The sequence below is a fragment of the Grammomys surdaster genome, unplaced genomic scaffold, assembly GCF_004785775.1.
Source record: "Grammomys surdaster isolate TR1022 unplaced genomic scaffold, NIH_TR_1.0 126198, whole genome shotgun sequence".
Classification (NCBI taxonomy): domain Eukaryota; kingdom Metazoa; phylum Chordata; class Mammalia; order Rodentia; family Muridae; genus Grammomys; species Grammomys surdaster.
The window spans coordinates 3,394,654-3,410,208 of NW_021621003.1; the positions used below are offsets into that span (position 1 = coordinate 3,394,654).

The 15,555-nt window shown below is 40.5% G+C and overlaps 1 protein-coding gene across 1 annotated transcript in view; it reads left to right on the forward strand.

Moving 5' to 3' along the window:
• Gmfb (glia maturation factor beta) overlaps positions 1–13,439 on the forward strand; it is a 15,035-nt gene extending 1,596 nt beyond the window's left edge. Inside the window, 7 exon segments of the mRNA XM_028758591.1 lie at positions 4,164–4,260; positions 5,475–5,524; positions 6,056–6,105; positions 6,710–6,792; positions 7,376–7,449; positions 9,750–9,815; positions 9,817–13,439. Of these exon segments, the coding sequence (XP_028614424.1) occupies positions 4,164–4,260; positions 5,475–5,524; positions 6,056–6,105; positions 6,710–6,792; positions 7,376–7,449; positions 9,750–9,815; positions 9,817–9,858 (462 nt within the window). The 3' untranslated portion in view covers positions 9,859–13,439.
• Positions 13,440–15,555: the final 2,116 nt, after the last annotated feature.

The window sequence follows — 15,555 nt, forward strand, 5'->3', positions numbered from 1 at the left end:
GGTGTTGGTGTGATGATGGTGAGGATGGTGTTGGTGTAGGTGTGAGGATGGTGTTGGTGTGATGATGGTGTGGATGGTGTTGGTGTGATGATGGTGAGGATGGTGTTGGTGTAGGTGTGATGGTGAGGATGGTGTTGGTGTAGGTGTGATGGTGAGGATGGTGTTGGTGTAGGTGTGATGATGGTGAGGATGGTGTTGGTGTAGGTGTGATGGTTTGGAGCATGAAGCAGGAGTCAGCCTTGTGCTATATACATGGTAACTCACTGATGCTACTCACTTCTTTTATGCTGGTCTTTAACCTCTCTGCCACTTGTCATCTCTGAGACAGTCTTGCTGGTAACTAGGGCTGCTGTGCTCTTCCTGGCTCTATGCCTGCTTACTGTATATCACGAGAAATATGATCTTATCAAAATTCAGATATGGTCATGTGTGCCTTCCCTACAGTACTTAAAGCATGTTGATAGCTTATATTTGCCCATGGGATAGAAATCGGAGCACCTAGCTAGGCTCCTCCCTGCTCTTGGATCTTGCTCTTGTTGTGAGTATGTTGTTTCATGACTTTGGCTGCTATGTTTGCTGTAATCACTTTCGATAGCTTTTGCTGTCACCATGTTCTTCACTTCTAAGTCCTCAGAGCATCCTGTGGCTCTCTTTTCTAGCCGTTATCACAGGTGTCAACTTACAGATTTTTGTCTAGTCTTTTATGTAGGTCTCTTCTATATTAGATGATATTGTAAGCTAGCACTTAGCACAGTGTTGGTGCTCATTAACTGTTCATTTATTGAATATATAGTAAGTGAACGTTTAAGCTCAACCATCTTTAGCATTTGTCACCTAGAATTGTTTTTATAGCTTTTGTACTCATTCTTAAATGCTTTCAAGTGTAAATAAATGTGAATTAGCCAAGCCTGAGTTCATTCTCTTCTCCCCTACCACCCTCTGGCCCTGACTTTTTAGAAGAGACAATTGATCCGCCTGCCTCAGCCTCTAAATGCTGAAATTACAGACATGTGCCACCACTCCTGGTTTCTGAGTCCTTGTAGGAAGGTATTTTGCCATTCTTGTAGCATTGGGAAGGAAGGAGACACAAACTGAATCATACACATGAAATCATAGCATGTTCTCATCTTTCCCACAATGCTAGGGGTCACATTAGGCTCGTGTCTTCCAAACAGAGCTCTACACTGAGCATAGGGCCGAGGGTTTCTGGCCCTAGAATGTCAGACTTACTCAATTGGAGCTCTGATTATCAGAGCTAAAAGGTAAGACTCAGTTATCAGAGAGGTTTTGTCTTAAATAAAAATCTTAAGTATTTGTTAATTTCCTTCTATCTTTGGTCAATGAAGATTACTCTGTGTTTTAGGCAGTTTCCTATGATTTAGCATCTCTCTGAAGTTTTCTATCGGCTGGGGCGAATGCCTTGATTGTATAATCACACATTCTGTACTTGTCACATCTTACTGATGAGCAGGGTTCAGAATCCTCAGGACAGGGAAAATGCTAGCTAGTGTATGCCGTCTTTAATCCGACAGGAGTTGAGCACCTAGGCTTCCATCGCATCTTTTTATTTTTTAACTTAATATTGGAAGCCTTAATACTTTGAGGCTCTGATGAGAAGAGTCCAGATTTTCTTGAAGGAGACAGGAAACTTGTATATGAAAAATCCAAGGTGAATTTTTTGCAACTTGGCAAAACCAACTGTAAAATGTGTAGAACAGTGAGGGGATCTGAACACGAATTAGGTATTAGAGACTAGAATTCTGGTAGAGTTTTTGAAATAGAATAGTTTCATTATGTTTATGTTTCTTGTGACACATGCTGTCTTACATAGTGCAGTATTTCTAGGTGAGTGACTTTTGTAGCCTTTGGGTAAGGGTGAGATAGTTCATTGGGGTATTGTTGATGTACTGTGGGTAATAAAATGCAGATGGCAGGAGCTGAGTGACTGACATACAGGACTCACTGTTCTGTTCTACATATTGGGATGTTTTGGAAGGTTGCTGGTTTTTTTTTATTTTTTTCTTTTTTGGAGACAATATCTATAGACCCAGTTGACCTCAAACTCAGAGATCTTTCTGCCTCTTCCTCTCTAAAGCCATGATTAAAGGTGTGCACCTTCATGCCGGCTTGATTTCGAAGGCTTATCTACTAAAAATATAGCATGGCATTATGGTACACACATTCAATTTAGGCTACTGGGGAGGCTAAAGTAAAGAAGATCACAAATTTGAGCCAGCTTGGGTAATAATAAAAATCCTCTGTCAGAAACCAGACAGTTGAGGGCTGGGGCGATAGGTAAGTATATAAAGATACTACTGCACAAACACAAGGATCTGGCCTTTATATTTAGTTCATCTGCTTTTGCTTTTGTAAATCTTTATTTGCTTTTTCGTTTTCAAGGAAACATATTTATTGAGTATACTATGAGAGGCAGTAGGCTGAACTGTAACCAGAGTATTGCTTGCCTTTTGTGTATCCTTGATGGTTTGTTTTTTTGTATTTTTGTTTTTTTTTTTGAGTAGGGTCTCTCTATATAACCCTGTCTGTTCTGGAACTCACTCTGTAGACCAGGCTGGCCTCAAACTCCCAGAGATCCTCCTGCCCCTGCCTCCCTGGGATTAAATATTACCATGCCTGACTATTTTTATATATTCTTAATAGCCATTTTTATGTCTTTTGTAGTCAATTAAGATATAAATTGTTACTCATTTTTACTGTTATGGTCATTTTTATTTTCTCCATAATTGTGAAACTCCAAAACAGTAAAATGACTTTCCCTTTCTTGCCACACACTGCGAAATACTGTGCTTGCTCATCTGACACAAAGATGGCCCTTGTCTTCTGTATTTCCTAGCTTCCTCTCCACTTTTAATGAAATAAATGCTTGTTAAGATGTGCTTGGTTATGGTCCCAAGATGGGAGGAAGTAGAGTTGACAACCATGAGTTATTTTTGCTTATCCCTTTTGGTCCCTGGGCCTTAAATAGGCTGACTAACTTTGTGAAACAACAGATAAATAATTTGGTAGCAAAACCTATTCAGATACATTATCATAAGTTAGCTATGGAGGACCACAAGACTCAAGATGAGGTTGTTACTCTATCCAGGGTGTTCCCAAAACCTATCTCCACCCAACCTAAAAGAGGGGACTTCCACCCCTTGACCAAGCAGAGAGGGGCCACCCAGAACCCCCTCTGACTGGCAATCTGAATTCTTGCTTAGGCTGCGAGGCTAAGCACTGCAAGGGAATATAAATATTAGTTAAAAATATCTCTCTGGGTTCCCTGAGGGACAAGCCTGACTGCATAGGGGTTGATGTCAAAAGTATCCCCTCTCCAGGAAAAAGACATCAGGATGGGTATGGCCCTCATGCCTCACTGGACAACAACAGGGGGACCAGAGCCATTACAAAGTCCCCTTCAATTACTGGAGGTCAGGCCTCTATTCCTGCCTTCGAAAGATTAGAATCGTCACAGCCCTTCTATAATTAGAGAAGGGAGGATATGCCAGGGGCAGCCCTGCTTATACACTGAAGGCCTAAAATCAGCAATAGGCCTGTCATACAGGTATACTAACACCAAGTCTTGGGTCTCTGTGGAAAAACATTGAAACAGATGGCTATAAGCTAATGTCAACAGGCAGCTTTTGTGGAAATTTACCAGCCTGAGTAGTCATAGACCTTGTAAATAGGTAGCCTTGGTGGATAATACCAACTTAGATAAGGACAAGTGAATCATAGGCAGAGTCATAGTCACCTGTCCCCTGAACCTTCACCCAGCCGATACCCTGTTCTGAAAGGTATCTGTACTCTCCCTGAACACCCATGATCTGGTGTCATCCCCTTTCCCATGTCCTGCCTTTTTGTGTTTATAACCCCTCTGTGAATAAGTAAAAATTATGATTTGATTTTAAAAAATAAATAAAAATAAATTAAAAAAAAAGAAATGAAACTCAAAAAAAAATAAATAAAAAAAAAAAGATGTGCTTGGTTTGTGAAGTACTTCTCAGCCAAAGAGAAAGTTAAAGTGAAGCTTGTATTAGAGATGAACAGAGAGCTATGACTAAACTCTACGGATCCAAGGCTGGGAGATCGGAAAGTGTTTAATATGCGCAAATATTGAATGTATGGCATTTTAAGTGTTTGTATTCCCCTCTCTTTTGTAGAGTGAGTCTTTGGTGGTTTGTGATGTTGCTGAAGATTTAGTGGAAAAGCTGAGAAAGTTTCGTTTTCGAAAAGAAACCCACAATGCTGCTATTATAAGTAAGCTGAAGTTGCCTCAAAACTATATGGTGCCAGTTTGTTTTCTCTTAAAGCTCCTTTGAATGTGCCAAGCCGTTAGAGAGTAATGGTGCCTCTGCCTGCTGCATTTGCCACCATTACCTCTGCAGGTTAAGAAACTGCTCATACTGTTGCCATAGATATAACCCTGGGTCAACTGCCTCCTCAGCTCTGGAGAAACCAATTGTCTTAGTCACTTGAGGAGTGAGGGTTCCCATTTGTAGTGACCTTGAATCTTTGTCTTTCCCAGGGGGCTAACAGTAGTCCAGACCAAACATTTGCCCATACCTAAATGGTAAATTAGCATTGGGCCTTATTCCAATTCTACACTAAACTTAGTTTTGTGGAGAGCTTTACTTGGTTTTGTAGGAAATACTTTGGGGGCAATGATTTGGAAAGAAGGCCGAGGCAGTGAAGACATAAAGACTATAGGCTGCTTAACAGAGATGCATCAGGCAGGTGTGAATTAAACCAGGTGGTGGTGCCTTATGAAGTCTGTGTCTGTTACAACTAAACGCTGTCATGTGATCATTTAATTCTTAATAGGGAAAATGTGGAATAGTGGCACTTACCACCAAAGATGAGGCCTTTTGAAGTCACGTTGTGTGTCTATAGGATTTAATGTAGATTTAGTGCAAACCCAAACATAGTTGAATCGTTAGACAGGTAGAAAAGAATGAAGGCATAGGCGACCTTTATTTTCATGTAGATTTTGGTTTGGGTTATGTCACTTATATTTGAATATCTTTGAATTGAGGTGGAATTGGTAATTCACTTTCTCATAGTAATGACTCTATCCCATGAAACTGTGATGATGGAGATGCTGGGGGTCTTGGGATTCTCTCTCCTGACCCCTGGTGAGCATTTCTTTTGCAGTTCTAAGCGTGTTGCACATAGACCAATCTCAGAGTTATCCTTCCAAGCCTCTTTTTACTTCGAAAGTTGCATTTGGGTTAGGAAGTTCTCCATACTTGTAGTTCAAGGAGCTGATATGCGTCTGAACAATAAGTAGGCAAGTTACATATTGGGAAGTATATCCAAAGGTCTAAAGGTGAATACTTGAATGTGCTTTATGCTGTTTCTTGATGCTTTAGTTTGAGGTGTTTCCTTCCCTCCACATAGACTAGGGCTGCATTGGATTGGGTCATCAAGGTCACATAGAATCACACTTTACTTATACTGTATTTTCATTGTAGTGAAGATTGACAAGGATAAACGCCTGGTGGTGCTGGATGAAGAACTTGAGGTTTGTTCAATGAGCTAAATACAATTTTTACAGTTAAGCAATTATTGTTGTCCAAACAATGCTATGTTAGTTACAAGTGCTAAAACAAGTTCTGGACCTTCTTAAATGCATACTAATTATGCATGAAAAGCATGAGCTAATTATTGGTTCCACATTGTCTTGCTGAGTTAACTGCCTTCCTTAAAGCATTAATGAGATCCAGTGTGGCAAGTCGGGGTTAGAGCTCTAGTGAGGCTGAGTCAGCTCCATACTTGCGAGCAGTACACAGAGTGGAGTAAGACAAGCCAGCCACCTGAGCAGAACTGGAGTAGGATTAGTAATGCTCTCCCAGGTGTTGCTGTGTCACTCAGCCGCTCCATATCTCTTGACACTTGGAACATAAGCGTGGAAGGGACGCTATCCTTCATATCCATGTGTCATTGAAAATAGAAGTAAAACGTGATAATGAACTCATAGCTCTTAGCAGAGTGGGTGTGCAGTGGACCTGGGGGAAGGACATGCTTCACAGTTCTTTCTTCTCTGTGGTGCCAGGGTGTCTCTCCAGATGAACTTAAAGAGGAGCTACCTGAGCGGCAGCCTCGATATCCTTTCTAAGTGGTTTGGAGATTTTCATTAGTCATCAGGATTTTATGTATGACCCATTTGTTAAATTTTCAAAAGATATATTTTATATGGCATGAAAACAGAATTCGGGGGGCTGTTTGGGAGAAGGGAGGGAACAGTGAAGGGAGTGTGGAAGGACGAAGCTGAGCAAAGTATTGAGTATATGTATGAGACCCATTCCATCATTATGCCTACTAAGAAGCTAATAAAAGAATAAAAACATACCTTAAAAGTAGTCCTTCCTCATCTTGACCACAACCAAATTAAAACACGTATGCATGTGTTAGACAAAAAATACGAAAGTTGATGTCCTGACTGGATTTTTTAAAAAAATTGTCTTTATTTTAATCATGTGCATACAGTAAAAATTGAGAAAGAAAAAAGTCCATATTATATCTGTACTTTTAACAAGTTTCTTCTTGAGAGGCTGCATGATTTTATAATTTGCTTTTGGGGCCTGTTTTGTAGAATTATATCAGAATTGTGGTCTTGTATGAGTAATGCGTTCACTCAGTCTAGTCCAGGTGCTGACAACTGCCTGTCTTAGAGCAGTGCCTTTAGTTTCTTTAACTTGAGAAAAACCTTCATTGTATATAGTTATAAATATCAGCATGATGATGGCAGAGTCTCTTACCCTCTGTGCTTTATTTTCTCCAGTCCTGTGGGTAAGTTAATTTCTTTAATAATTTGTACTTGGCTTTGATCCAATTGAATCATCTTTTGCTAGACAAATTTTTGCTGTTTATAAAGATGAAATTGTTGAGTACCTAAATTGAGTGTCTCCCCCCTACCCCCACCCCACTCCCAGAGAGCAGGTAAAGAGTTGTCTCTTGAAATGCATTTACCTTGGCTGGTTAATTCCTAGAAGTGTAATTGTTGAGTTAGATCTTACATTTTAATGATTCTGAAACACAATGGCATTTCATCTTTTTGAATCAGAAGTATATGTTTCAGTCTTTGTTTAGGCATGTGGTCTTTGTATGACCATGGTAATATGCTTGTGTTTATCTATTTAAAAATAGTTACCAGGATATGCCTGTAATTTTGAAGATGGTCCTTGTACTATTGAAGTTAAAATAATACTGAAGAAAGTTTTTAAGTGTTTGTCAAGACTCTGAAAATCAGAATCACAGAGACCTAGAACCACTTTTGATGATCTGGTAGATCGTTGTGAACTAACGGTAATGGAAAGGATCCCCGTTCCATAACGTCTTCGGAAGTTACCCTGTCTGTGCTGGTGTCTTCCAGGGTGCAAACCTGAGCAGCAGATGATGTACGCTGGGAGTAAGAACAAGCTAGTCCAGACCGCCGAGCTAACCAAGGTATGTCTACATGGGAGATGCTTAGTGACACTTTCCTTCAGAGTACAAAGTGAGGGCTTCCTGCAGCTGAAGCCGTGTAGACTAATACAGTACATTAGTAAAGCTTTGTATTTATTAGTAGGAAAGAAAACAATAGTGATCTTTGAACCAATGTGTTTTTTAAACAATTTAATTAGGAAAAAAAAAAAACCTTATCAAAATGTGAGCAGCTTCAGAAAAGCCACTGTAACCATGCACAGTGATGAGTGACCATAAACGCAACACTGGAGAAGTTGAGGCAAGAGGATCATGAGTTCAAGGCCACTCTGGGCCACATAATGAGATTATCTCCAAAGGGAAAATAAAAGATCATGGTAAATGCTAAGCCTATTAGGTCTTTTATACTGTCTGCACTCTAATGTACTAGACCTTACGTTACAATGTACACATTACTTTTATAACTTCTGTAATCTCGTCCTGTACACGTGTTGAGGTTGATAGCCATATTTCTGGAAATAAGAAAACAGGTTCAGGGTGTTGTGAGATGACTCACTGGGTAATGAGACTTCGCAGTACCAGCAAGCCTCACACGCTTAAGTTGTGATCCCTAGATACACATGGTGGAAGCAGAGGCCTAACTCCTGCAAGTTGTTCACACACACACACACACACAGAGAGAGAGAGAGAGAGAGAGAGAGAGAGAGAGAGAGAGAGAGAGAAGGGAAATTATAAAGTGAAAATAAAGAAGTTCAGGAGAGAATGTGCTCAGGGCTGTCTGTGAGGTAGAGCTAAGGTTCACATGTTCTCTTGGCTCCAGGCCCCACCTGTTTGCTGTAGTACCTCGTCTCTCTCTAGTCCCTGTGCTTTCTGGCCTATGAATTCATACTCCGGCTGGAGAACTGTAACCGGGGGCTGTAGTGTGTGGCTTTATCAAATTTGTCAACAGCTGGTGTTAACATCTGATACTCAGACTGTAGAAGATTGGCCTTATGTTTCTCCAGGACCTAGCTAGGTTGATTTTAGATTTGTGTGCTTGGCTGTGTTTTTTAATGGGCAGGATTTACAGAATAGCTCTTTTAGCATGTATGTGCTAGTTTAAAATTTGTGGTTTTAAAAGAGCCTAGATTTTATGTCATCTAGATTGCTACATTTTGATAACTTAAATATTTAGTACCTAAAAGAAGTGTAATACTGTCAAAACGCACATCAAATTTCCAAGATTAAGGCATGAGCAAGATGAAGGAAACAGAATGTGGGTTTGTCGTTTTATTTTCTGAGACAGGGTTTTTCTGTGTATCCCTGGTTATCTTGGAATGCTCTGTAGACTAGGCTGGCTTTGAACTCAGAGGTCCTCTGTAGGTCTTTGTGTCTGCTTCACCGCTGGGATGCCGCTCAGAGAAGGCAGAACGGAGTCTAGGGTAGGGGGTCTCAGCCAGTGTCTCCCCTGGTCAGAATTTTTTGTTCGTTTGTTTTGTTTTTCAAGACAGGGTTTCTCTGTGTGGTCCTGGCTGTCCTGGAACTCACTCTGTAGACCAGGCTGGCCTCGAACTCAGAAATCCGCCTGCCTCTGCCTCCCAAGTGCTGGGATTAAAGGCATGCACCACCACTGCCCGGCGTTTCCCCTGGTTAGAAACAGCAGGGGCTGGGACAGATGCTGTGGTTCCCAATCTCCCGTGCACCCAGACACTGCTGGGAACCTCAGTTGAGCATGGTGGTCCGAGGCCCACATTTCCCCTATGTGCCAGGCAGAAGGAATGGCTGAGTGAGTGCCAAAAATACTGAGGGGCTGAAAGAGAGAAAACCTTCTCCAGGAGATTTAGGCAATGCTCTTTACAACTATGCTTTATTTTTAGGGCAGATGTGAATGCATACATCTTACTTAGGGTGAACCAGGGATTATCTTTTGCAGGAAGGGATAGTCAGGAAGAGAAGTTTATTGGCTGAACACATGGGGCCTATCTAGATACCTTATTAGCATGGAGAACTCGAGAACTCTAGGTTTTTATGTTACCTGACTGGCTGTCATAGTCCTCTCAATAGGGTGTCAAGGTTATGTGTTCCAGGACAGGTAGAGCCTGGCCAGGAGCTGGTTCCAGCACTTGCCCATTCTCAATTATGAGATTAACCAGGGAGTTTTGAACCTGCTTCAACCTTACCGGTTCTTCTGTCTGGTAGTACCATCCACTTGTTCCACAGTCCTTTTCCCCCACCCCCAAGCTCGCCAGTCATAATGTGGTATTTAATACTCAGTGCAATGTATTATGTATTGATTTTTTTTTTTTGAGTGATGGAATGACTTGTTTGTTCTTTCTTTCCTTAAGGTATTTGAAATAAGAAACACTGAAGACCTAACTGAAGAATGGTTACGTGAGAAACTTGGATTTTTCCACTAATGTGAACTTCTGTGTTTCTAAAGTATTTATGTATTAACCTGACCATACTGGAACCAGACATAAATAGTTATTTATGCCTAAAAATGCACTGTTACTTACAGTTTGTTTCCTGCAGTAAAGAAAAATTCTTCATTTGTGCAGTTTGAACCAAGGGGAAATCATCTTCATAGTAATGAAACTTTGTGAAGTGTTTCCTTCTATCTGTCATTGTTAGGTGGACTACTTTTCTCCAGGGATGGTTTGCATCCTTGTGACTAATTTCTATAATTTATGATTCAGAATTTGTTACTGTTTGCAGACACTATAGGAAGATGGGTATTAGACTGTGGTAGACAACAGTTCCTCCTCTGACCACTCCTGGGTACTGGCAGTTTATAAGTGCAAATAGCGTTTTATCACCTGTCCCATCATTGAGGTTTATTTGGGGGTGAAGCGTAAGTGACCGATTCTGATCCATGAGTAGTGATGTAGTGGGACCTCTGTTGCACTCTCCATCACTTTTCCTCCTCTCTTGGGTTCCTGTATCTTTTCAATCAAGTGTTTAATCTTCATCAATCATTCCTCCTTAAGGTTTGAAAGTTCAGTTTTATGGTAGAGTTAAGAGTATTAGGATTTCTTATGGAGAGTAGCATCCTAGTCTTAGAAACTGGGGAGCTATAGAATCAAGGGCTTTGTTCTCGGTTATGTCACTGGTAGGGGGCTAAGACTGTAGCTTAGTAACACTACAGAGCACCTCCTAAGTCTCGTGAGCACTGTTCTAAGTATGTTAACACTGTGCCTTTGATTTGTCAGCTTTAACATTAGCTTAAGGCTTTACACTGCCAGTATTCTAGATTTGGTGAAATTAAAACTTTTTTAAAGGGTTCAAATAAAACAATTTTCTATTATGTATAATTGAAGTTTGTAATAAAACCAACTTGTTATTTTTAAAATTCCAACTATCTACCCAAAATTGTGATGGTAGGTGAGAGTTATAATTTGGGGTATATTTGCTATTAGTTTTGTGCTACATGTAAGCATTATTTAAACATTGGCCATAATTAATAACAACACATCAATAGATATTATACCTTTTATCCTAAATGTCAGAAGAAATTCTAATATGGACTAAGCCAGTCATGGTTTGATGACACCATCATCAGGAAGCAAGATTTCTAATCTACTTGGAATTGTTATATTTAAGAAAACATGTAAGAAATGCTGAGTAGTAATTTGAGTTAAAGAGGAAAGTAGAGAGACTGTAGAGGCTGACCAAATTCTTATATTAAGAAGGCAGTGATTTCTATCTGGGCAGTGGTGGCACATACATTTAATCCTTGCTCTTAGGAGGCAGAGACAGGCAGATCTCTGAGTTCGAGGCCAGCCTGGTCTGCAGAAGCAAGTTCCAAGATAGTCAGGGCTACACAGAGAAACCCTATCTTGAACACCTGCTCCCCTACAAAGAAAAATTAGCAAAAGTATCTTTATGTTGTCATGTGTTAATTGCATAGTATTTGTGTCATTTAAGGCTTTGTGCCAGTTTTATTGGAGGGAAGATAGTTGGAACTTTCACAGTGGAGAGTGTGTTGTATTCCCAACTGTGTGCTCACTAGCCTGTATGTCAGGAAGCAATTGCAAGTGCTAGAGGAGGTGTTCGTATTGGTTCTTGAATGGAAAAGTCCAGAGAGCAAGAAAACTTCCTCCAAGAAGTTTAAGAGTTCATTATACAGGTATTGATTGAGCTAGAGGATAACTTGCTTATAATCCTACAGAAATGCAAATGAGACCCAAGTAGAGAGTGACTTTAATGGTTTGAATGATGCAAATAAGGATTTGTTTCACCTGGTTATATAAGTATGCCTTCAAAAGTAGTGCTACAAGTGTACACATTGTAAGTTCAGCTCTTTATTTTGGCTTGCATATTTAAATCAGTTTTTGAAATTTCTGAGTCTTTCGTCGGGTCGGTGGCCCTGACCTGCCATACACAGGACTCTCAGTCTCTGGTTCTAGCAGCAACACGGATGGTGAGGAGCTTCCTGTTTCAAGCTTGTCTGACTCTTTCCAATAGATGGGTCTTTTGTAAGGTACCACATTGAGTTGGCATCAATGGAACATGGTTATTCTGTCTGTCCTTAGACAAGTTTGTAAGTCCTGTGCCCTAAAGTATTCATGAAATATTTATGTAAGTTTCCCTTTAGCTAAAATTTACTTTCTTTTAAAGTGTTTTTCTTATTCTTTTTCTGCTGTTCCATAAAGAGTATGTCCAGATCTCATAATTCCAGGTCTCTTACACTCCATGTCTTTCAGGAACAACCGTTCCCACTCAGCCTTAATCTTAATCTTTCCTTTTTGGAAGCCACTCTTCCTGGGAACCTCTTTCGTTTTTTAAGCAAGCATTGCTTTAGAACTTTCTGTTATGCATAGCATCTAATGTCAGAACCAACTAGGAATCAGAGTGTATGTGTCATATGGTTTCGGTGACAACATAAGTGACATATGAAGAGAGGTATTCTCAGGTTACCGTGCTGAAATTCCAAAAGGTCTGAGTTTTAAACAGTGATTTGTTCTGATAGTGACACAATTATGTTAGGAAAAAAGCTGGTTGACTGTTTTGTTTAATTGACTTCTAAACTATGTTTAAATTGTCTGAGGAGTTTACTGGATGCTTAGTGCAGTTAAACATTCTCTCCTGTGAGAGAAACATTCTCTTGTATGAGAGGTGTTGCTAGATTGTTTGTGATTATGAAATAATTTGTAGCAAAAATGTGTGTTAGCATTTTCCCTCCCTTTTTGTCTCCTATTTTCAGGAGCCAAACTTAGCCATAAACTGTATCCTGGTCTGACACTTTCACTAATGGTTTCCAGTTAGAGGAGTTTATTGCCAAATTAAACTTGGCTCTTTTCCCACTTAGAAACTAAAGAAACTGCACATAAGAAATGTTTGGACACTTGTAAAACTCAAGTGACTACATTAATCTGTATGAGAAGTAGTGAGTAGATACTTTCATAAGAATTGAAATGCCAATATTTGGGAAGTAGAAAGTAATGTATATCCTATCAGTTCTATTGAGTGTTAATATGGTAGCACTCCGTATTTGTTCTGTAGACTGATAATACTGGAATCCATAAAGTTTGAGCCTTTACAACTTATGTGAAGAAATGTTGCAAACATTTCTGGATGAATCTTATTTTGTATTTCTAGAAGAATGTAAATCATCTCCTAGGCCTCCTCATGCTCATGGTTCCAAGCTGAATGTTTCTTGGTAGGCCATCTGACACTTCAGATCAGTGAATCATACTCCTGTAATGTTAAAACAATTATATTACGCTTGTGATAGAAACAGTTTCTTGCTTTTTGGGATATTATTACTTGAATACCCCTTGAGATCACTAACATGCCAGGACAAGTCCACTGATTTTGATGGTCCAATATAATCTCATTCAATGGGCTTGAAACGTTGGTGGTTTAGTCTTGTGAATTCTAACAGTTCTCTGTCATTGTTTAAGAAAACCAACAACTGGCACTACTTCTTAAGCTGTGGTTTCAGTCTCTGCTAGTTCATACCGCATGTTTATTTTGGAGTCTTTTGGTAAGCATGGTGCTTGTACTGGTTTAAATAAAATGCTAACATGAAAGGACTTCTAGTGTTTTATTTTTAACCTGCCTTCACTGCCCCTTTGTGGCTACTGATGCCTGCCCGTCGACTTCTGTAAGCCACGTAGCTATTTAGCAGTTTACTTTATTTGGGAAAACCAAATAACAGCAATAATAAAAAAAGGAATCCTTGGGCAGCTTGATGAAAGGAGAACACAACAATGCCGAACTCTCTACACTCAGTCCAGTGTGGAAGTGATGGGTGTATACGAAGTGCGGTCACCGCAGAACGGATCCCAGGTGATAGATCAGCCTTGAAAGGGAGAGTCAGAAGGTAGCAGGGAGGTCTGTGCCACTAAGCAGAGGTTACATTGTGAGAAATTGCGTTATTGTTCTTAATCATGCCTCGAAAACCCGGCTTGCTGTTTTTTGGGGGCTATACCACAGAGAATACACCACATGTCTATTAGAATGGATAAACGCAAATCTCAGATACGCTAGGGTTTATCATGTACTACTCGTGATTAAATCTGCTAATAGTCAAATTTTATTTTGGCTGTGAAAGGAGTACTTAATGCTTTTCTGTCTTTAAGAATCTCAAAAGGAAAGCTGGCCAGAGCCAGGAAACATATTTTTCTTATTTCTCAAATACTGTCATCTAGCTACTCAACTGCTTTAAAACTTTTTTTTACCTTCACTTAGAAAAATAGACCTTTAAAAAAAAAAAAAAAAACCTTGTTGGTTTCTAGCAACAAAAAAATATCTATAAGCCCTCAGGTCCCAGCATGGGCCCACAGTGGTTTGCACAAGGGTGTTCCCTGAGTGAACACTGCATCCCAGTGCAGTGAATTTTTGGCTATATCAAGAGCTAGTTAGATGGAAAATCTTATTACTGAGCCTCATGGAGTCTGTTCTTAACCTGTGCTAGCCATCTGTCTTAGCTTGTTCTGTGTTGATGTGCCAGAATTCCTGAGGCTAAGGAATTTATACAAAGTACAGACGTTTATTATTTTTTACTTTTGGAAGATGGGAAATCCAAAATCAAGGCACTGACTCCCAAGAAAGGGCCCACTTGCTGCATCTTAACATGGTAGAAGAGCTAAAACTGGCCAGAGTCTATGGCTCAGTGGGAGAGTGCTTGGCCAGCATGCACAAGGTCCTAGGTTCAACTCCCAGCATTGCTGGCCCCTCCACAAAAAGACCAAATAAAGAAAGGAAGAGTCCAAGCTTCTCTCAGAGTTCTTTGTATGCTGACCATTAGTTTACTCATGAGGGTTTTCCCTGAAGCTCACCCCTACCCCACAGTGGTGCCTGCTGCTTTGGTGTGTATGTTTTCAAAACAGGAATTTCAGGGACCCTGTAAGATGACAGCAACTGGGTGCAGCTATCTGCTGCTCTTCCTTCTGGTGTCTTCCTACCTCCACTCCATCCTATTCTTGGTTCTCTTCTACCTCCAGTACACACTGCTTCCAGCCCTAGCTGGCTGAACCCAAAGGCAGTCATCTCCTATGGCATTACCATAGGTAGCAAATAATGATTTGGGTCAATGATTCTTTTAAATGAGACCTTTAACTGTGAATGTGAGAATACGGTTAAGGGAGAAAGGAAGCCATATGCAACCCCCAGAGCAGAAGGAATGGCGCATAGAATAAAGAAGCTTGGACAGCACAGAATAAAGCAGCAGGCAGAATGTCTCAACCTTGTTAAATAAGGAGCCCCATGTTAAAGAGCCGAACACTGGGTTATGTCCACTCCAAGAGCCTCCTTTGATCCCTGGCCTCTCATCACTTTCCCCTCTTCCTGAGGCCTGGTTGGTCAGTTTTTCCTGGATCCTCTACATGTCTATTAACAGAAAACCTCGGTTCCTGAACTCAGCATGGGCAGATGTTTGCTTGTGTACAGAAGTGCTAAACTAGAGGACCAGCTCTAGGTCATCTGCCACCCCAGCCTGGATTCACACTCATCCTAGCCCAGGCTACACATCTGCTCTGTGCCTCAGCTTCCTGAGTTCACAGAGACTCAGGCTTCCCCTGCCTGCCCAACCCAGTGACCTTCAAAAGACATCTCAAAGGCCTGTAAACCACAAGGTCTGCTGTGTCTTGAGCTAAGTATAGTTTTCTTAAAAACAAAACAAGACAAAACATTTTCTCATTCTCTGTA